Source organism: Amia ocellicauda, chromosome 4 (genome assembly GCF_036373705.1).
Source record: "Amia ocellicauda isolate fAmiCal2 chromosome 4, fAmiCal2.hap1, whole genome shotgun sequence".
Classification (NCBI taxonomy): domain Eukaryota; kingdom Metazoa; phylum Chordata; class Actinopteri; order Amiiformes; family Amiidae; genus Amia; species Amia ocellicauda.
The window spans coordinates 27,960,543-27,982,636 of NC_089853.1; the positions used below are offsets into that span (position 1 = coordinate 27,960,543).

Sequence of the window (22,094 nt, forward strand, 5' to 3'; positions counted from 1 at the left end):
ATAACTACTATTTTGCAATGCTTTTCTGTGTCTCTCAGGCATAGTGTTGCTATTATGAAATCTTGAACCTCAGCGTGGCAAATCTGAACAACGGCTTAAAATGAACTTGGTAGGTGGATTCTAGTGTATTCAACATGTATTAGTCGGCAACAACACCAAAGGCAAATCAGTCACCGGGAAAAAAACAAATCTGCCATTTTCTAGGGTCAAAACTATTCCGCACATGACGGCGGCCTGGAAGGGACATGTGATTCGTTCGCGTTACAAAACTGCACCTCTGCCGCGGTTGGCCGGCGGCCGAGTGGGCGGCGCCCTGCGCGATTGGACGGGCGGCGGGGAGGCGTGCCGCGCCGCGCCGCGGAGGAGATCGTGTGTGTTACAGACCCCGTCATGGCGCTCGCTGCCGCAGCTCAAGGTAAGGGAACTGAGCACAACGACATAACAAAAACACAAAACCAGCAGCATGCACTAACTAGCACAGCACCTCGACTGACGCCTTGCGATATCCGTGATAATCGGATGACCCTTACATATAGTAACTAAGCTAGACTTTCGCCTTTTTATTTATTGTTTACAGACATGCGATTTCTCGTACTTTCATCTTCTAGCAGGTACGATAGGCTACCGTTGCCAGTGTTTTAACTCGCCAAGCGGAAATAAAGCTGTTATTTATGTCCTTTAGGACCCAATGAAGTTGTCAATAAAGGTGGTTTATGACCGAGGCACCTTTAGACTCGTGTTAAGTGTAACTCTGAGGTGGCCAAATGTTAACACGTCCGGAGTTTCATGAAATGATGAGGGGTCCTTTCTTTCCAGGCCACGGCTCTTTTCAAGCTGTCAGTATCAACGTGTCAGGAGGTTTCTCTTTATTTACAAAGAAATAAGGCCGACTCAGTGTCTATAGTTTGTTTGTTTGTTTTTTGACGTTTCAGTCATTCAATTAATTCTCATGGGGTTGCCTGTTTTGTCATTAGTGAACCAATCTAAATGGTACATATATAACCAAATATATACTGTAATCCATGGGAGTATTTTTGACGTTGTATTGTAAGACACTTCGAGAGAATGCAATTCCACAGTTATCAGCCCATGCCACTGGCTGTGTGCGGTGTGTTGGATGGGGAAGATAAAGAGAGGGTGGATCTACACGTAAGAATCCCTAGGCGTTCCCCCAAAATACCTTTATGCCATTTTCCTTCTGCATCATATATATTTAAAGAAATTCATCTTCCAGTAAAAGTTTTTTGAATATATATATATATATTAATACATAATTCGTCTTTAATGGTTATTTATCCCTTTTCATAAAATTGTTCAGTCAATATGTAGACTGATACAAACATCCAAATAGGCCTCTATCACCAGTTACTTAGATTTTAAAATTAAATTATAGGTGTGTGTATATTATATATACAATTATACACACAATCATACACAATTTGATTTGAATCTTATTAAAGTCACAGCATTGTACGTTTCTAATTGTGTATTTAAAAATGATATCCAGCTATTACTAGTTTTTTTTTTTTTTATGGGAGCATGGTTATTTAAACAATTTACTTTATTTAATTCAATTTAAATGGTATTCCTCTAAATTTAGAAAATACTAAAACCATAATAGTGTTTAGTTATGAAGTGTACATGCATTTGGAGCTAATTACAGTAATGGGATAATAGCACATAATGAGCACAGGAATGCACTACTAATGTGCTTGAGCATGACATTTTTTATTGTTGTGTTTTGAAGCCTTCATGTTTTATTGGTTTAATTATAATTTAATTAGCATGTAAAGAAATTAGATTTACATTGGTCATCAAAAAAGGTGAAGAAGGCAGTATATAGCTTAAACAGGAAGGAAATGCAGTTGATGTTGGCTAAAAAATAATCTTTGTTTATGCAACTTGAAAAATGCAGGTGCTGTATGATCAAAAACTGGTGTGCAAGCTTTGAACCAAAACTAATTTCTCTAGTTGTTTTCAATGACTGACCCCCCCGAGACCATACATTAATTTGATCCGTAAAATCAAAGGCATGCTAGTTCTATCAAGATCCATTCAAGTTCTTATACTTGAGAAAGGCATGCCTGTGGAATCTGGGAATCATTTTAAAACATTGGTGCAGTGCCGATTTAAGAAACTGCTGCATTGTAATCTGTTCAGATATTTCTGTACAGCCTAAAATGAACTTAATGAGCACACCATGCAGTTTTGCATTGCTCCCACTTCAAAAGAGTTCAGGCAGGTCAGATAGAAAGGCCAAATCACTCTCAGGGCTTGTAGTGTGAGCACATAGCTTTACAGGTAAAACTTAAGGTTAAAGATTAAACACATTTCATTAAGACTGAACAACATTGCCCGGTAATGTCTTATGCTGGAGTTGACAGGCAAGCCAATAATACTTAAATCAGTTTTTTTAGCTATGTGAATTAAGGACATTCTTGATTCTAGCACATGCTGTCACCCCACCTGTGACGTGTTTAATAATCAAATTATAAACAAAACCATGTTGATATTGCTCTCAATAGCAATGGTCTTCATATGGGCATTTTAGGAGCTATTCCTGACTGTATAAGTAAATGTAGAGGCACACTTAAAAAGGAGGGAGTTTCTAACGAAAACCATTATATTTTTCAGACCACCCTTACCAAAATCTGATCGACACCTTGAAAAATGTTAGTTCCAAAGACAGACATTTTTTTAACCTTCAGAAACTCAATGACCCAAGATATGGTAAGTACACAAATGCAAAAAAAAAAAAAAAAAAAAAATCATGCTTTGGCCCTCCGTTTCAGATTGCTATTGGCTTAATTGCTATTTGTCATTAAATGCAGGTCAGCTGTAACTAAATAAAAATAAAGAATCCTTTTAAACTGAAGTGTAGTGTAATGGTTTAATTGTCATCGTTTTCTATCAACACAGATGCGTTGCCTTTTTCAATCCGTGTCTTGCTGGAAGCTGCAGTCCGCAAGTGCGATGGCTTTTACGTGAAAAAGGAGGATGTCTTGAACATCCTGGACTGGTGCCAGCAGCAGAGCAGTGTTGAAGTGCCATTCTCCCCTGCGCGGGTCCTCCTCCAGGACTTCACGTGAGTTCAAGGCTCCACACTTCCTAAAAGAAACTCAGGCTGTGTCTGCAGTACCAGTCACCTGTTGATACATCTGCTGTTTTCACCCTAAGGATTCATGGCTAGGCTACCTTGACAATACTGTGACCTTTTTCTGAAATATGTGGTAATGATCTTGTTTGTCAATAATGACTGGCTGTGATTATGTTCTCCTATGACTCACAGCAGGCTTATTTGTGACACCCCCCCCGCCAGGATATGGTCTATATTATGCAGCTACCTGGATACAATTTGTTTAAACTTTTTTGTATGTATTCATTGTGTTTTTGTCCTTACAGGGGTATTCCAGCTATGGTGGATTTAGCTGCAATGAGAGACGCAGTGAATAAACAAGGAGGTGATCCAGAGCAGGTTAACCCTCTGTGTCACACTGATCTCATCGTAGACCATTCATTACAGATCGACTTCAGCAAATGGTACTTTTGCTTTGCAGTTTAACTTCCTGATTATTTTCTGCGGTTGTTAAAAATACATTATAACACCATTGTTTTGAGCTGTACATTACTCTTTGCAACTTTAATTTTCGTATTTTTAGTGTATTACCCAGCTGAACAGGCTTCACATACCCTTAACAAAACCTATAGTAACTTTAACAAATAACACTGTTATGTCCTGATGGTAATTTCAGTTCCATCTGGTAATGTCTGCAGTATTTGCAAATCATATATAAGCATAACAGATCCCGTTAACAGTGTGGGTTTGGTATGCTTCTCAGTAACCTCCTATATGTTTAATGTAGTCTTATGTACTGCAGTTTGCAAGGGCGTCTTCTGTGAAGTAAATGTGTTCTGTTATTGCAGTGCAATTCAGAACTCGCCAAACCCAGGTGGAGGGGAAGGTCAGGGAGCAGCTGCCAGGTCCTCTCCTGCCAAGCCTCAGCCCCGGGGTGCCCAGTGTGGAGGGCAGAGGGGCTGCAGAGGGTCCTGTAATGAAGGCACCGCTACCTCAGGAAAATCGACTGCTGTCCAGATCGAAAACACACCAATCCTCTGTCCCTTTCATCTACAGCCTGTTTCTGAGTATGATTTATGTTTTTTTTTTGTGTTGATGGTTTTGATAATAAACTAAACTGTGCCTAAAAAAAAAAAAAAAAAAAAACAATATTAGATCTAAAGTGGTAGTTTAATTTCTGTTTATCTTAACAGTCCAGAAACCACCTTGAAGAATCAAGAAGTGGAGCTGAACAGAAATAAGGAGAGGCTGCAGTTCTTTAAGGTATGTTGTCTGAGTATCGAAACTTATTTGCTTCTTCCCAAGTCAGGAGGTTATCTGGGCAAATTCTATAAAAACTTGCATTTATTTATTATATATCTTTACATTATATATGAACATGTTTGTCCATTTCACCCCTTTTACAGTTCATGGAACCTTTTAATAAAAGTAATTAAATTGGCCTGCAGTCTTTCTATTAATAAAGTATAGAAGATTGCCTGCCATATATGTATGGACAAGCATAGACTTCAAAGAAGTGTACAGATAAAACATAAATTGTAGTTTAATACCGTGTGGAGGACATGATTCTGGCTAGTAGCCTCCACAAGTGTCGATAGCTAATTCATTTTCTTTAATTAGTTGCACTGCAGGCTCTTAAGACAGAGATTATTTTAAAACCTCTGCTGCTACTCAACCAGAATACAAAACAAAACTAAATGAATTTTAAGTCAAAATTCTACATATGACAGATTAATGATAAAGGCTTTCAAATAATTGATTTACAGTAATCCTTTGGCAATGACATTTCTTGCAGGTAGCCAAGTTAAACGTGATTTTTGAGTGTTTTAATTCCATCAGTCATTTTTGTTTTTGTTTTTCCAGTGGTGCTCAAAAGCATTTACAAATGTGAATGTAGTCCCCCCGGATGCAGGAGCCATCCACCAAGTGAACTTGGAGTACCTGTCAAGTGTGGTGCGTGACGATGTTGGCTTTCTCTACCCTGACAGCGTGGTTGGTACAGACTCGCACACCACCATGATTAATGGGCTGGGGATTTTGGGCTGGGGTAAGCTATATTTCATTTATTTTGTTATAATGAACATGGATTTTATGCTGTCTGATATAATTTTCCATGTCTATCTTAAAATTATAAAAGGTATTAATTTTGTACACTGCATATGTAGAAGGAATTATTTATCATTTTGTGGTATATTTGCAATTAAGAATTATACCAATATTATCATCCTTTTTAGGCAGTAAATAAGTGTCTCTCATTGTGCATCTGTTTCAGGGGTGGGTGGTATTGAATCGGAAGCTGTTATGCTGGGCCAGCCGATCTCTTTGACTTTACCCCAGGTGGTCGGGTGCAAGCTTGTTGGATCCATTAACATGTTGGCTACGTCCATAGACATTGTCCTTGGTATTACAAAGGTATGGGAATACATAACATGTTGTAGTGGTCTGTGTACTTTTAAACTCTTCATCTCTCATTCACAAACTCTTGTCATTTGCAGCACCTTCGACAGGCTGGTATTGCTGGTAGATTCGTGGAGTTCTTTGGGCCAGGGGTCTGTCAGCTGTCTGCTGCAGACCGGACTACAATTGCCAACATGTGCCCAGAGTACAACGCCACTGTGAGCTTTTTCCCTGTCGATGATGTAACACTTAAGCACTTGAAACAAACAAGTAAGAACATGTCAACTGACGCTTTTCTTTTTCTTTATTAAAAAAACAATGATTAAATTCATGTTTCTGCAGCTTGACTACAGATATGTTGTGTACTCATAATTAATGGTTAATTTTTATTTTTATTCCGGTATTTATACAAGGCACATTTTTGTCGATTGACTTTGGTTTTAACTGTGCTGTGAAACAAAGCTTCTCTGTTTATTTTTTATTTTTTAGAATTTAGTGAAGAGAAACTTGACATAATGGAAGCTTACCTCAAAGCTGTGAAACTGTTTAGAAACTATCAGGACCCGTCAGAAGATCCACAGTATTCTGAGGTGAGGTTTTGCTTTTTCACTTATCACAATGTTTTGTAAGATTTCTCTTTCGACTTGGTTTTCTTGATGCATCTTCTAGATAATAGTATCCCTGTGTAGAATTACATTAACTTAAAGACAATTATTGTGTTATGCTGACATCATGGCCACTAATAGATCCATATTTTGAATAACCCAAAACATAACTGGCATCCTGGGGAAAATATACTGGGCACAGTAACCTACAATTAAACTAGTATTGTATTGTAACTGTAATATGAGACTGATAAGGATATTAGATCCCTTTACTTATACATTCCCCAGAAAAGTAATGTTTTACTCAAACAAACAACTGCAAAGCCTTTTACCATTTTTTTTTCCGATGTTACCTCAGGTAATAGAAATAAACCTAAGTTCCATCATTCCCCATGTGAGTGGCCCCAAGCGACCGCAGGACAGGGTGGCTGTTTCCAACATGAAGAAAGATTTTTTAAACTGTCTAAACGAGAAGGTAAGTCATTGGCTTGATGGATGTAGTTCTATTTCAGTTCAGAATTCTTTGTTTTGTTTGTTGTTAGGGAAGATGTTCACACCCCATTCTGTTGCCTTTGGTAATGTATATCTGCTCCGGATATCTGAAAAGAATGAATTTGCAAAGCACCTTTGTTTTAAAGCCTACTGCAGCTGAGTTCCTTGTTTCTTCTGTAGAAAAATGCAATATAACTACAACCCCATTGTAGTGGACTGGTACACTTCAGTATTTAATTGAGAAACATTTACTTTGATACCCGATTTGCAATTAAACTTTTTCCTTTGTGTTGTAGGTGAGCTTTAAAGGCTTCCACATTCCCTGTGAAAAACAGGAGACTGTGATGCCCTTCCTTCATGAAGGAACAGAGTACAAGCTTGCTCATGGCTCTGTTGTTATTGCTGCTGTGATCAGCTGCACAAACAATTGCAACCCCTCTGTCATGCTGGCGGCAGGTACGTGTCGTAGTGCAGAGTTTCTTGTTCACAAACCTCTTAACTTAAGGAGTGAGATTTAAAATTCTGATGTGCAGAGTTTAATGGCAGTCTATGTGCTCTAGGGCTGCTTGCGAAAAAGGCAGTGGAGGCCGGCCTGACCGTTAAACCTTACATAAGGACAAGCTTGGCACCTGGGAGTGGAATGGTGACTCACTACCTTAGTGCAAGTGGTGTATTACCTTACCTCAGTGTGCTTGGGTATGTATTGCCTGCTGAGGGTAATTATTCAAAAATATGTGAATTCTCAAGATGTATATACATAGATTAAGCTCTTTGGATTAAAAATATAATTTTTCACATTTCTCAAGTGGCTCCCCTTTCTCTTATAGGCAGATGAACTGGGGATAAATGGCAATAAAGAACTGGAAACTATAAAGAATATTTTTCTATATTTCAATGGTCATTAATATCGAACTTAGTTTGATTCTCTAAACATTTCATGTTCACCTTCTTGACCTTTTCATATTATTACATGAAGACATACATTCTGAAATGTTACTTAATGTATTTTATAAATGTGTACTGTCTATCATGGCTTTCCTTGATATTTGTGTCACAGGTTTGAAGTGATTGGTTATGGGTGTGCCACCTGCGTGGGAAATATGGCCCCACTTCCAGAGGCAGTTGTTGATGCTATTAAACAGGTAGAGTTAACATATAATTTGCTTTATTTTCCTCACCTGTTACAGTAAATGTAATGTGGTTTGACCTCCATTTAGTGGTGCAATTATGAAAGGATACATTAGTTTAGTGTAATGTCTACATTGCATGTCTTTTTTTTTTAAGAAAATGTTTCCACAGACCTAGCAATTATTTTGTTCTGTTTTTTTGGAAATTGTAGATTCCTTAGGCAAAGCTTTGTTTCATGGATCACCAGTCAGCTTTTAACAAAATAAATTCAAATGACATCTAGTTTAGACAGCAGATGGGGACAACAGAAATCAATGGAAAAAGTAACCAGAGCCAAGTTATAGACTAGGCGGTGAATAATACAAACCTCTTTACACTCTTTTTACAGGGAGATTTAGTTGCCTGCGGTGTGCTCTCTGGAAACAGAAACTTTGAAGGCCGTCTGTGTGAGTGTGTGCGTGCCAACTACCTCGCCTCCCCCCCTCTTGTGGTAGCTTACGCTATCGCTGGCACTGTTGGCATCGACTTCGAAACAGAACCTCTGGGTAGGCACTGCCATAACCGTGGTTCACTTCAGGCCTCAGCTGTGGTGTTTATACTGTTCGGGATGCAGCACCAGGAGTACGAGGTGTATCCAGTCTTAACAATATTGAAATCTGATTTTGCTACAGGCGTGACTGCTGACGGTAAAGAGGTGTATCTTCGTGAAGTGTGGCCCACGAGAGAAGAGCTCCAGCAGACTGAGGAGCAGAGTATCATCCCATCCATGTTCGCAGATGTAAAAGAGAGAATGGAGGTCAGTCTGGATTTAAGTTGTACATGGACTGTGAGACATTGTCAGCAATTATAAATAGAGAGCTTCTGTCCTTCAGTATGTTACACCTGCTGGATTTCAGCTGTGTTCTTGTTTTGTTTTTGTTTTTTTTATAGAAAGGAAACAAATTGTGGAACAGTCTTGAAGCCCCAGAATGTACCTTGTTCCCTTGGGATCCCAAATCTACATATATTCGGTGTCCTTCATTTTTTCAGAAACTTGTAAGTTCCAGTTAAAATATTAATTAATCTGTTCCATGTCCATGAAATAGAACAGTGGTATTCAGTTGTTGTTTTTTTACAGATGTGCATTTTTCAGCTCCTGGAATGAATGACAGGAATTGAAACACATTCTTTTCTATTCTTCTATTTGAAAAGCTGATTGATACAATGTCACATGTTTGAGACCTCAGTGGGAGGCTTTTTAGTCTTCTGACCGTGTGAAACGGGATAACCTCTAAATGAAACCTTTCTCTGTTGCAGACTAAAGAGGCACCTCCTCCACAGTCCATCGAGAATGCCCATGCGTTGCTCTTTTTGGGGGACATGGTCACAACCGATCACATTTCACCCGCCGGAAGTATAGCCCGGGTGAGCGCTGCTGCCAAATACCTGACAACCAAACGGTAAGAGTCTCTTCTCAGGGCCAATAGTATTGAGCTCAAAATGTGTTCGATATCACAAAATAATTTTCAGCCAACTACAATTTAATTGTAATTTGGACTACATTTATGTCAGTCCGAAGCTGGAGCTATAATAGACTTTCACCATTGAAGCTTGAAAACACTTAAAGAAGGATTGAACCTATGTTAAGAATATCCAAAATGAACTGGTTTCAGTGGGTAGCATATTATATTGAATGGATGTTTGTGACGTTACGTAACCTCAGTGTTTAATCCTCCTTCAGCTTGACACCTCGAGAGTTTAACTCGTATGGGGCTCGCCGAGGGAATGATGCTGTGATGACGAGAGGCACCTTCGCGAGCATCAAGCTGCAGAATCGCTTCATTGGGAAGACAGGCCCAAAGACGCTGCACATCCCCTCAGGACAGACGGTACGCAAATGTGTCTGGGATCAATTGCTTTTGTTTTGTAAAACTCTGATCACAGATAAGGGGCAGCAGCTTATGATTTCTTTTATTTTGCTACCTTGGCTGTGTTGAGATCAATGTTGCCAATTTGAAGACGTTTCCTTAATCGACCGTCAACATCGTAAAAGATCAATCAATCAATTAATCTTATTAAAAAGTGGGGGGTTTTGCCTATGACAGGAAATCTCCAATGTGTGTTTTTTCCTAAATAAAATCTCTATTTTAACAAGATGTGGACATATTTGACACCATGTAGATAACGGCAGCACAACGCTCTTACCTCATTTTTGGATTAAACATGAAAACATTATATTTTAAAACAGAAATTAAGTCAAAAGATCAATCAAAAATAAGGTGTTTTTAACCTATATTTAAAGAACATAAAACAATTGGACTCCCCATCTTTGGATGAGTATTACATTTAAATGACTGGCAGTAAGTCACCATATATCCACTGCCTCATTTAGTTTTTCTGCAAGGTGGTCCGCTGTGTGTCGGACTGGCAGACTTTTGGTTAACAGCACTGCGGACTTCACCTTCCAATCATCGCTGATGTAATGGCAGATGATGGTGATGTAACTCTCCGCGGTCAAGGCAGTCCAGTAGTCGGTAGTTAGGGACACCTTCTCTATTGTAGCCAATTGTGCTTTAAGATCTGCATTATTTTCTCTGGCGCGCCTTTCTATGCGCCGGTGACTGTGCCTCGCGATGGAACGCTATATCCTGGTTCCATCAAATTCATTAAGCCCCGAAAACCTTTGCCAGCAACAATATTTATTGACATCATATCTTTCTCTGTTAACCGGCAAATCTCTTGTGAGATCCTCTCTGCCCGATGTTCATTAGTTATTTCTAGCATCTAGTTATTAACATCCCTAGTTACCTGCATGACAAAAAATATCTCCTTCTGAAGCTTGTGAGAGCTCCATATATAGACCACATCAGTGCTGTTTTCCCCACCTCTTATCTCTCTTCAGTTGTGAATGAGTTGATTCTGTAGAGCCTGTCTTGTGCTCGTGGTGACTTTTTTTTTCTGTGTTGCAGCTGGATGTGTTTGAGGCAGCAGAAAGATACCAGAGGGAGGGCATCCCAGTCATCATTCTGGCAGGCAAGAAGTATGGCTCTGGAAACTCACGAGACTGGGCTGCCAAAGGACCCTATCTACTGGTAATTTCCCTGATACTTCCTTTTCAAGTATGAATAAATGGGGGTTACCTTCCCAATCCAACAAGCTTTCTGTCATATGGGAATTCAGCAGTTGCTCACAATTTGATCTCCAAAGGTCATTTATTCCTTTTCCATGTTCCACACAGTTTGAATTAAAGCTATTAAAGTCTCATATCTAAGATCTGTATCTGTACACCACAATACAATCATCTTGGTTTATCCATGCTGATCTCTGTACAGTTGCCAGAAGAATTTACCTAAGCAGGTGTTCTTTGTCTGAGGGTTGTTTTGTCCCTTCCTGCTTCAGGGCGTGAAAGCGGTCATCGCAGAGAGCTTTGAAAGGATGCATAAGAACCATCTGGTCGGCATTGGGATTGCTCCTCTTCAGTTCCTGCCTGGAGAGAGTGCTGATGTGCTAGGCCTGTCTGGAAAAGAGAAATTCTCCATTTCAATTCCAGAAGTCCTCTCCCCAAGACAGGAGCTCACTGTAAAGGTAGGTAATCTATTGAAGCGTGTGTTTCCAAAACAGATGTTGCAGTAGGCAGGGCAGCACTAATACGCCTACCTACAAACCCCTTCCCATTTCTACCTTTCACTGTTTGTGCATTCCCTTGTTTGTGCAACTGTATGGTCATGAACACATTTCAAATTAAAAGATGTAGTTAAAAAGAAATACGAACATGCATGCTTTCATGTTTTGGGGACAAGGCTATAAATCCCCTCCCTGCAGTTTGGCTTTCTATTTTTAGTACTTTGTGAAATAATGATGAAATCCTCAAAACAACAAATCACTTTGCTTTGGAGATAACACTCCAGTGAGGACATTTCTAACCTATCTGCCACTTCATTGTGTAAGCCTGCTGCACAGTTGTGTAACTAACACTATAGTTAGGTTCCTGTGCATTCTGTTACAACATATTTATCGGAATTAAACACTTACATGCTGCCTTTGTTGTTTCTTTAATATAACTGAAAGGCATTGTCAAAAATATACATACAATTGTATGAAAGTGACTCCAAATTGAGATAATTATCTTGGGATTAAAAGTATTGTTATATGCATAAACATTTTAATTTCCTTTTTTTCTTTACTTTATAGGCAAGCAGTGGGAAGATCTTCAAAGTGATTGCCCTGTTTGAAAATGAAATGGATATAGTTTTTTTCAAACAAGGAGGGATCCTTAAATATGTGTCTCGAAACATGTTACAGCACTTGCCTTGATGGATCTTTTTAAAGAGGAAAGCCTTCTTCAGCCGCAAGCACCTGCTGCATTATTAGTGGAGCATTATGGTATATTTTAACATTGTGGTTCTTGCGATCTAGCCTAAATAAAGAATGGTATGAAATATTAACATGCATACTACAGTACTGGTACACACTATAGTACTGAAAGGAAAAGTAGTGCACTTTGACTGCCTTTTAACACCTCGGAAGGAAGGATGTGCAGAGTTCACCTTGAATCAAGAAGTAGCTTGAACATTGTCCATGTTTACTTATTTTGTCAGACTCCTCATTTTCACAGATGCCTTTGTTGCACTTAAGACATATCCAGTATACTTTGTATTGGTTAATGTGGAAGAGTTATTTTTTTTTACTACCGTTTATACACTTCTTGACAGAAATGTTTCACTAACAACTGACTGACTCCCTTGTCAAATTGTACAGCCCCTGTGGGACGTGAAGAAAGCCTGATTCCTGTTACTATAGCAGCTTAACAAGGGGTAAAATTAAACCAGAGCTATCTCGCACAGATTAGTGATCAGCCTTGTTAATTGCCTTCTGACAATTTGATGATATGGTGTTAACTTCTGAAGGGTAATCTGTTAAATACACCTTTCTGGAACCTCTGAATATTTATCACCAATATTGTCTAAATACAGTGACCTGGTGGATCCTTGTTTCTTATGAATTTGGCCTGTAACTTTATAGAATAGTTGAATTGCTGTATTTTTCTTTTTTAATAGTGGATTTATATGAATCCAGTCAAAATTGCTTCTCTACACGGGTATTGTAACACATCACTGTGGAACTGCAGTGTAATTCCTCTTTCCTCAGAGGGTTTGGTCTGTGCCATCCAGATAATATTCAGCTGAGCCCAAATGCACATTGTGTTTAAATGTCACTCATCTTGTAAGACTGCCGGAATCTAAAAAAATGCTGTTCAGTATGCTTGCATTGGGTTGGGTGGGGGATAAATAAATAATTGAAATTGATTTTTCTCCTGTTGCTGAGGCTCAGCTGCGTCATGTGTTTTAAAATTATTCAGTGGTTATGCAAGCTCTGCAGTTCCAGTCTGTATGTGTTCTTTCTGTGATACTCAGTCCTTATTTGAAAATATAGAAACACATAACATGTAGATGCTGCTTCTAAAAAATCTTCATTTTTAATCTATTATTTTGTCACATTGTTTGTGCTTGATCCGGTACTACAGTCAGGCTGTGTTCAAATTCATTCTGCCTTTGGTGCAGTGGTCATGATACTGCATTGAGTTTCTCTTGTGCTCAGTGAAGTCTTTATAACTCTGTATGTTACGAATGCCATTGTAAATCCTTTGTGGAAAAATGTAAAAGTCAGGACAATGCAAGTATAATAACTTCTAGAAGTAACTGTAAACCTACTTTAAAACTTTGTGTATGTGGTGTGGTGCTTTATGTATAGCATTGTATGGGGTTTGGCAATATGCCATTTCACAGCAATCCCCATTTTCCAGTTTTTAGAATTGCATTGTATGCAATACAAGGGCACACAGCACAAGCCAACAAGAAGTACTTAATAAAAGAAAAAATATATTATTGTAAAAAAAAATTAAACTCTAACTATTAACTGTTGCTGATATTGTAAATACAATTTTAATAAAGAATCAAATGTAATTGTGAGTGTCCGTGGATGTGACTTTCTTGGCTCTAATCAAATATTTGTCTCTTTTAAAAGAACAAAGACATGTCAGACACTTACGTTCATCTAAAGTGTGATCAATACATAATAAATGACAGTAATCCTTGCTGCACTACTTTGATCTGTTGCAGCTCCAATATACTCATAGATGGATCCTAGAGATTTTTTTTTAAATAAACCATTAAGTAATGTTCATCTACATTTTTAAATTAGTCCATTTAAAGTACAAAAGAAGGCTAGTGACCGTTTTCTGGTAAGATGCTAATAAAGCAGGTTTACTTTTACCTTCCTGCTGCTGCAAAGTAACACAAAATATTCTAAAAGGTCTCTGACTAAGATTGGTCACAGTACAGTAAAACTGCTGCTTTTGGTTATTCGCAACACCACTGCAGTACACCAATAGACTCCTAACTACCTACCCTGTTACTATAAAAAGAGGGATCCCCTAGTAATTGTCCACACTCAATGGTTGGATATATCTGTCATTATTGACACATTTCAAAAAAGTTTTGAAATTATTTCTCCAGGAAAATCCCATAATGAACCCCCTCTTCCATGTTCCCTAAACAGAATCATTTAAACCATTTCAGAAAGAAAATTAGGCCTGTGTTTTATATTGGTATATAGACCCGAGTTCATTCCCTTGAAGTTCAGTCATTCTTGCAGCTAGGGGGCGCCGCGGTGGATTCTGGGATCTAAAACTAAAGGAAGTGAGTCTGTATTGTCGGAAGTCGCTTCTTCGGTTCAGCAAATCCCCGGCAACACTGTGACAGAGCAGGATTTCAAAGGTAAAAAAGCTAAAATAATTAAATCTGCTTTATTATCGGAATCTGAAACATTTCAGAGTAATTTGAACGCAGTGCATTGTGTACATTAAGTGACATAAGAGCTCATTTAGCCGATATTCAGGTCACAAGCAGTGAAGGATGAGATCTCTGGCCTAGACGAGTGATGCGGTGCAGTGGCTGCTTCATCATGCTGGCTCGGCAAAGCGTTTTCACTGAATACCGCTCTCTCTTTATACGTATATCTGCCATATGGCTCCAACCATCACCTTGTAGTATGGCTTTATATAAATATATTCGGTATTTAAATTCACAGTTTTTGTACTCATTTAGTAGCAGAAATTACTTTGTCATGGAAGGTTGGTAGAGTCATGCATTTCAGTTTCGCTTTCTGTCGCTTTGTTGGGAATTGTAGACTATTTTTCCTATATATTTTAATTCAATTAATCATTCTAAGTTACTGCAAACAATTGCAGTTAATTTACATTTTCAGTTCATTAAAAGCTTCTTAGTCATACGCCATTTCATATATTATTATTATTATTATTATTATTATTATTATTATTGCTGTATGTATGCAACTAATCTGCGCATTAATTTCTACTTTAATAAACAGTAGTCCGAAAAGTGAAATTGACTATTGCACTAGGTTAAATTAAAACCATATTTTTGTATTTGACATTTTAAGCTCTGCAGTTTTTTTGCAGTGTCATATCTAAATCGGTCATATTTGTATTACCTTCTAGAATGTATTTATGTGTTATTATTTATTGATGAAAGGTATAATCAAGTATTAGAAAAGAGCTGGGAACCATCACTGTCTGTTGTCATTCATAATACGTTCATGCACATGTATGTTAACAATACTAACTTTATTTTACAGGTTTATAGGAGAAGTCTTTTTCATAATGGTAAGAATTCTGTTTTATTGTTTTGTGATTAAAATATACATGTGTGTCATATTGTGATTATGGTTCAAAACAGAATTTGATGCACCTCTTCCTTAGACTAAATGGTGTGTATTGGGTGTATTTTTAAGTGGGGGGTGGGAATATATTGCACATTTATAATAGCATAGTAACCAACTTGGGATCTCTGGTTTATGTTTTAAATAAAAGTATAATGGATCTTTCAGAATGATCTGCCTTTTTAGTTACTTGAACAGTGTGGTGTTTGTTACAATAGAGTATATAGGTTATTTTTCTCTTGGTTCTGATCCCTTTCTTAACACAAGCTACCTATATCAGGAGAGAGCACCTGAACAGTTGTGCATTATCTGATTCTAATGGTTACAATGTGTAGGGTAAATGTACCCATTGAGCCTGCCAAATATTTAATTGATTTCATTGATTTACATATTTAGTTCACATTGTCTGCCAGTAAAGATTACTGAAAATTTAACTCTAACCTTTTTCCATACTTTATATGAGAAAATATTACTTTGGGAAACGACACTTTCCAAAATATGAGCACATTCCACAATTGGCTTTATGGTGCCTTGTGTATCGTTTAATCCTGTGTATGTTTCAGTTAAGTCCAGCTTTTATTTTTAAAATTTTTACAGGTATATTTTACATAGAGCTTAACTCGTTTTCGTGTCAATGTCTTTTTTTCAGTCTCGACGATATGACTCCCGGACGACGATCTTCTCACCTGAAGGCAAGTATTACTTTTTCTTTCAGGGTTGCTTTCTTTCTGGTCCTCCTCGGATAATTCTAGTGTTAGTTTCAAAGTTCCTGCTTGTGGGAGTCTATAATAACATTCAGCCATTCTGTTCAAAGCCATGGAAGACATTATATTATGTATGCCATTATATTCAATACCAATACAAATTAAGTCCTTTTAATTTGTATATTAGTTTGAAATAGAAGTGGTTTTAAACTACTATAACATACTGAATAAGATTGCAAAAATGCAGTCAACCAACCAACCAATCAATCAATACTTTTTTTTTTTTTTTTTTTTAACTTCTGGAAGTTTACTAAAATGCTCAACTGTCTCTGCTCATTTGTGGACCCCCCTCCCACCCAACATGAAACTCTTAAAGCAGTAGTGGAAGAATGTTCATAAAGTTATCACTCTTGATCTATGGATGTCCAGCGAGTTGTCATTGGACACAGAAGGGGACCGCTGGCTGCTCTCTCCCTGACCAGCTGTGTGGTGTATTCGACAGGTCGTCTGTACCAGGTGGAGTATGCAATGGAAGCCATTGGTCATGCAGGCACATGCCTAGGTATACTGGCCAATGATGGCGTGTTGTTGGCAGCAGAGAGGCGCAATATTCACAAGCTGCTTGACGAAGTCTTCTTCTCTGAGAAGATCTACAAGCTCAATGAGTGAGTTGTTGTTTTTTCATCACGTGTCTTTACAGTTTCAAAACTGGAAATTGTTCTTAAAATTGTATGCAATTGATAGACTATTGAGATTTGCACTTCCGACTTTTTAAAAAATTGCCATGCCTGTTGACTCATCTCTTACAGAGATATGGCCTGCAGTGTTGCTGGAATAACCTCCGATGCCAACGTGCTAACCAATGAGCTGAGACTAATAGCACAGAGGTAAGATTTGTTATTTGTTGTTGTATGTGGTTATCCCAGTTTTTGCTCAGTGTAAAACATAACTGGCTGTATTTTTCTTCAGGTATTTGTTGCAGTACCAGGAGCCAATCCCCTGCGAGCAGTTGGTAACAGCACTTTGTGACATCAAACAGGCGTACACACAATTTGGAGGTATAAAAACTAAGATTTAATATTCAATTCATGTTATCCAGTCTAGGAAGTCTAACATGGAAATCTTTCTCTCCAGGACTGTTTACAACACCCCAAATACAGCAATGTGCTGTATTTAAAATTCGCTTTCCATAACAACTGTAGCCAATAGATGCATCTGTTATCCCTTTAGACTAGGGCTTGCTGTGGGTTTGTACTTGAGGGAATTATGTATAGTTTGAACTGTTAGACTTTGCTAAAGGCTGATTTATTTTGATATACAATTATGGCTCTGTGATTGTCTTTTGTTTTCAAAGGCTTGAAGTCGAGATTCAGTAGTATAATAAAATGCAGATACATTTTTCTAAGGTGAGGTGGATTGTCTTGCCTTCCAAGATGTATTTTAATCCACCCTCCCCTGATATTTTCACTGATCTCCTTCCACATGAGTGAATGCTTGTTCCATCTTGCTTATTCTCATGAATACTATATAAAGGCAGACAGAATTAACACAAATACTGCTGGGGATTATATAACACTAGCTGAACTTACCAACTTTCCTGGTCGGATGCCAATCAAGTCAGACTTCTATAAATATATAACAAAATATATAAATCAGACTTTATGCATGTAGTTAATTCTTTACATTTTTGTTTTTTTGTTTAAAATAAACTGAACAACTTTCCCCATAGCTCGAATGAGCCTGTTTTCTAAAGATACACCTCCTCACTTTATTTATTGATTGATGGTTTTGTGGTTTAACACATGGCAATCTTGTGATAGATGTTTTATGTTTCATAAGTGCAAACACTGTTTTGCTTTAAGGTCAAATACTCACAAATACTCCTTTCTCTATAGATAAGTATCACTAATAGTGCGTCTAATGACCGTTCATTATGGTTTTAAAGTCAAGCACACTGGCATGAAGTAAATGCTCAAACTGGGAAGCCTGATTGATTTTCCAGGAAAGATGCTATACAATGTGCAGGGCATTGTTGTAACCCTGGTGTTTATCAATGCAGGCAAGAGGCCCTTTGGGGTTTCCCTGCTCTACATGGGCTGGGACAAACATTATGGCTTCCAACTGTACCAGAGTGACCCCAGTGGAAACTACGGAGGCTGGAAGGCCACCTGCATTGGCAACAACAGTGCTGTAAGTGTTTTCATTCTTAAATTGAAACAATATGATTTCAAGTTACCTCTGTTAGATGTTGTTATTTGATTTAGGATTTTAATTTCATAAATACACGACTGCCTGAAGTCGGGCAATAGTAGCCCAATGCATCATAAGCTTTCCCATTCTTGCAGTCTGCTTTCAGAAGTGATTTGGAAGCACGTATTCTTCATACAGTGATATCCCCTTTACATGCAGTTTTGATCAAGTATGCTAAGTGAAATTTATTTTTTGGTGGGGTGGGAGCAGTTTCACTTCCAGTTGATGGAAATGTTAAATGACTAACAAGATAAGATTGCAGTATCAAAACCCTTATAGTATTCCCAGGAAGGAAATTAATGTGGGGGGAAAAAAAATGAATTGTACAACTTTCAGACACCAGGTGGCACACACTCTCTCTCTCTCTCTCTCTCTCTCTCTCTCTCTCTCTCTCTCTCATATATAATCTAAGAAAATATCTGTACTATATATATATATATATATATATATATATATATATATATATGTATGTTTTGTTTTTTTTGGCTACTAGTGCCACACAGACTATATTTTGACTGCATATTCCAATAAAATCTTCTCTGGTAAAAAAAAACAGTAAAGTGAAAAAGAGCTTGAGAGAGAGTGTAAGCTGTAGAGTAAGCCATGAATCTCTGCAAGTGCTTGTCTTGTGTCTTGATGGCCTGCCTAGCGTTGTTCATTAGGGTACAATGAACCCACAAGTTAGGGCAGGAAAAACTGACTTGCATGAGTACTCCCAAAAAAAACCTGTACAGACTTGTATAGGCAAGCAAGTTCCCTCATTCGTCCCTCATCATACTGTCTATCTTTTGCATCCAGTTTGTGCTGAAACTGGGATTTCATTCAGTCTAGGCCTTCAGAAAGATAGTGCTGGGTAAAAAGTAGAACAAGTTATTTACAGTAAACGCCATTGTAAAGATGCTTACAGTTGATATGGGTCCCCCCCCCCCCCACGCTTAATAGAATATGTCTTGGGTGAATGAGTGTCAGAATTACAGTGATGAATGGGTGCTCTCTGTTTTTTGTGCAGGCTGCTGTGTCCATGCTGAAGCAGGATTTCAAGGAAGGAGAAATGACATTAGCATCAGCTCTTGCCTTAGCAGTCAAGGTGCTGAATAAAACCATGGATGTGAGCAAGCTGTCTGCTGAGAAAGGTAAAATCAGCTCATGATGTATTGCATCTGTAGACCTGCTACTAAAGCTGCTAATACTGACCAATCACAGGAAAGGCATCTGAGAGAGCACTTCATATATACTTATGACCCGTGTTAACCACCTAGAGAATACATTAGTACTTTGTAAAATAGTCAGCTGTGTAAAAATAATTGTAGATAATGTGGAACCCTTCCCTGTGTAGTCCAGTAAATCTGTATATTTTAAATATTTTACGTTTTGAATAAGGATTGAGTTTTATTCTGGGGTCAACTGTCATGCATGAAAAATATAGTGCAAATGTGCTGGCTTGTTGGTGGCCAGTCACTTGCCTTTTGAAGATTTGATAGCTTTATCAGTGTCACATAAGTTTAAGTACACTGGTCCCTATGGTTTTGGAGAAGTAGCCATTTTAACATGCTCACATCTTCAACCAAGTGGTTAGTACTCTGTGCTAGTGTCATGCATACCAGTTGTGGGCAGTAATGGTTGTGGAGTCTCCTCAAATTATGCAACATGGCCGCTAAACCATGCGACCCATCCACTGCAGTTGAAGAACCGTAATAGTGGGGCATAAGGCATTAATTTGTATGAAGCATTTGTATTTGCATATGCATTTGTCAAGTGGTTTCAGAGATCTTCTTTTGGCATGTGAAGCCTTCACTGCAAAACACAATTTGCTGTCTGCACCATGTGCTCAGAAACCTAAGTTCTACCATAAAGCTTTTGTGTGTAAAAACTATGCTGCTGATTCTGTGAGGCGTGTCAGTATGCAGGCTTGTTGAGTTGCTGTGTTGATTGGGTTTATTGCAGTGGAAATTGCCACACTGACCAGGGAAAACGGCAAGACCAAGATCAAAGTCCTGAAGCAGAAGGAGGTGGAAGGACTGATCAAGAAACACGAGGCAGAGGAGGCCAAGGCCGAGCGGGACAAGAAGGAGAAGGAACAGAAAGAAAAGGATAAATGAGCACCTGACTTTTCACCTTTTTCTAAATTGACAGATTTTTGTTTCCAAAATACTATTGATTACTTGTCTTTTTTTCTGTAAGAAAATCTCAATATACACATACCAATGTTAACTACATTGCAGACTCTTTTATTGCATTCCTTTCCCAGATTGAGTTTTCTTCAGTCTGTTTTGCAATGTGTTCATCCTACTGAGACATCTAAATAAAAGCCTGCCAGGTGGGACTGTTTAACAAACAAGGTGTAAACTCAAATATATCACAAGTATACTTAGTTAGCTGGGCTAGTGAGGGTCTCCCTTAAACACATCTTCAGTAATTCATAGTTTGAAGATAAATACGTAATGTATAGCTTAATAATAAATACAATAATACAAAATATTGTTTCTGACATTTAAAAAAACTCTACATCCATACCCAGTAGAACACTGCAGTGAGTGTTTTCTGAATGTGTCCAGAAATCCATCAGTCCTATTACATTGTTACTCGGGGATGTTTTATGGTGCATGTGGATCTCTGGAGTAACACCACCTATACAACACTGCTGGGGAATTTATTATAACTGATGTTGGAATCGAACGAGGTTAGAGATTATATACAAAAAAGAGAATTCGCACCTTACAATAATCTGAATACTTTATGGAAGTCCGATTTGGAAGGATCACCATTAGTACACGATAGCTTTTCTCTTTAATCTTAACTGGAGCTTTAATGGATGCGGTGTCCGCTGGACCAGATGGAATCGGATGAGAAATGCTATATTCCAATGGCAGGTTTAGAAATTATAAAAATTATGTAAGAACAAGTAAGTAGGCACCATGCGGCTCTCAAGCTTTTGAGCTTTATCTTTCAGGAACATGCAGCACACTGGACTGTTTACCAAGCCAACTACATGTGGAAGAGTTCTGTCCGTTGATATCATTGGCAAGTCTAGGCAGGAATGGTACGATGTATTATTTTCTTTCTTTGCTCTGTTAGCTAGCCTCGTTGTAGACATACGTTTGTGGTGGTAACGTAGGCTCTCAGAAGGGTGAATAAACTTCCCATGCCGGGAGACCTGGCCATTTGGCGTAGTGGCTGTATCGTTGTACTGGGGCAGAACTGTGGCACCAAACACCTGCTACACTCACACACTAGTTAACAATAGAAAGCACACAGGCTCTGCAAAAACCCTAAGTTTGATAAATTCATTAAAACGTTGCCACTGTCTCAATTATCCCTTTTATGCAGTTATTTTTCTGTTCTCCATCATGAACTACGCCAACTTGATCAGCTCTTAACTGCTGTTGTATTGGCACTATTTGTGGTGATAAATTTCACACGGGCCCAGCTCCAGCTGATTATCATAAAATGACTTCATAATGTGTATGTCCTTTTCAGGTAGGTAAAATATAAATTCGGTAGAGTGTGTAGCAAGCATTGTGAATTAATTATCAGTGGGGTGGTACGCAACAATTTTAAGTTGTTATTTATAAATATGTAGATTAGTATTTAAAGAAGATTTATATGTTTTATTGTATTACATAGTACCCCGTTGTCCAGCATTACCATTAGATGTTAATGGCAGCAGCTGCAGTGAGTTATATTTAGTGTAAACGCAGTCTGGAAAATAAAGATGTAATAACC

The 22,094-nt window shown here is 38.2% G+C and overlaps 2 protein-coding genes across 2 annotated transcripts; both read left to right on the forward strand.

Moving 5' to 3' along the window:
- Nucleotides 1-315: 315 nt before the first annotated feature.
- ireb2 (iron-responsive element binding protein 2) lies at nt 316-13,640 on the forward strand. Its single transcript, XM_066701704.1, has 22 exons — nt 316-415; nt 2,635-2,730; nt 2,920-3,085; nt 3,403-3,540; nt 3,925-4,143; nt 4,270-4,339; nt 4,940-5,123; nt 5,349-5,488; nt 5,572-5,743; nt 5,963-6,063; nt 6,437-6,553; nt 6,867-7,026; nt 7,131-7,266; nt 7,628-7,712; nt 8,087-8,243; nt 8,370-8,494; nt 8,629-8,733; nt 8,995-9,137; nt 9,419-9,566; nt 10,647-10,769; nt 11,077-11,262; nt 11,869-13,640. The coding sequence occupies exons 1-22, from the start codon at nt 391-393 to the stop codon at nt 11,989-11,991; spliced, it is 2,919 nt and encodes a 972-aa protein (XP_066557801.1). The 5' UTR covers nt 316-390; the 3' UTR covers nt 11,992-13,640.
- A 711-nt stretch (nt 13,641-14,351) lies between these two features.
- Nucleotides 14,352-20,582, forward strand: psma4 (proteasome 20S subunit alpha 4). The gene is made up of 9 exons (XM_066701708.1): nt 14,352-14,453; nt 15,334-15,361; nt 16,067-16,109; nt 16,624-16,786; nt 16,931-17,008; nt 17,091-17,179; nt 18,181-18,311; nt 19,381-19,504; nt 20,316-20,582. Exons 2-9 carry the CDS (start codon nt 15,359-15,361, stop codon nt 20,468-20,470), a joined length of 786 nt encoding a protein of 261 aa, XP_066557805.1. The 5' UTR covers nt 14,352-14,453; nt 15,334-15,358; the 3' UTR covers nt 20,471-20,582.
- The last annotated feature ends 1,512 nt before the right edge of the window (nt 20,583-22,094 follow it).

Bases quoted from the DNA above. Each gene is read 5' to 3' on its own strand.
- ireb2 (XM_066701704.1), top strand. From the start codon at position 391: ATGGCGCTCGCTGCCGCAGCTCAAG. The intron at 416-2,634 runs GTAAGGGAACTG...TATATTTTTCAG, and splicing joins GCTCGCTGCCGCAGCTCAAG to ACCACCCTTACCAAAATCTG. The intron at 4,340-4,939 runs GTATGTTGTCTG...TTGTTTTTCCAG, and splicing joins AGAGGCTGCAGTTCTTTAAG to TGGTGCTCAAAAGCATTTAC.
- psma4 (XM_066701708.1), top strand. The intron at 16,110-16,623 runs GCAAGTATTACT...TGTATTCGACAG, and splicing joins GACGATCTTCTCACCTGAAG to GTCGTCTGTACCAGGTGGAG. The intron at 17,180-18,180 runs GTATAAAAACTA...TTATCAATGCAG, and splicing joins GGCGTACACACAATTTGGAG to GCAAGAGGCCCTTTGGGGTT.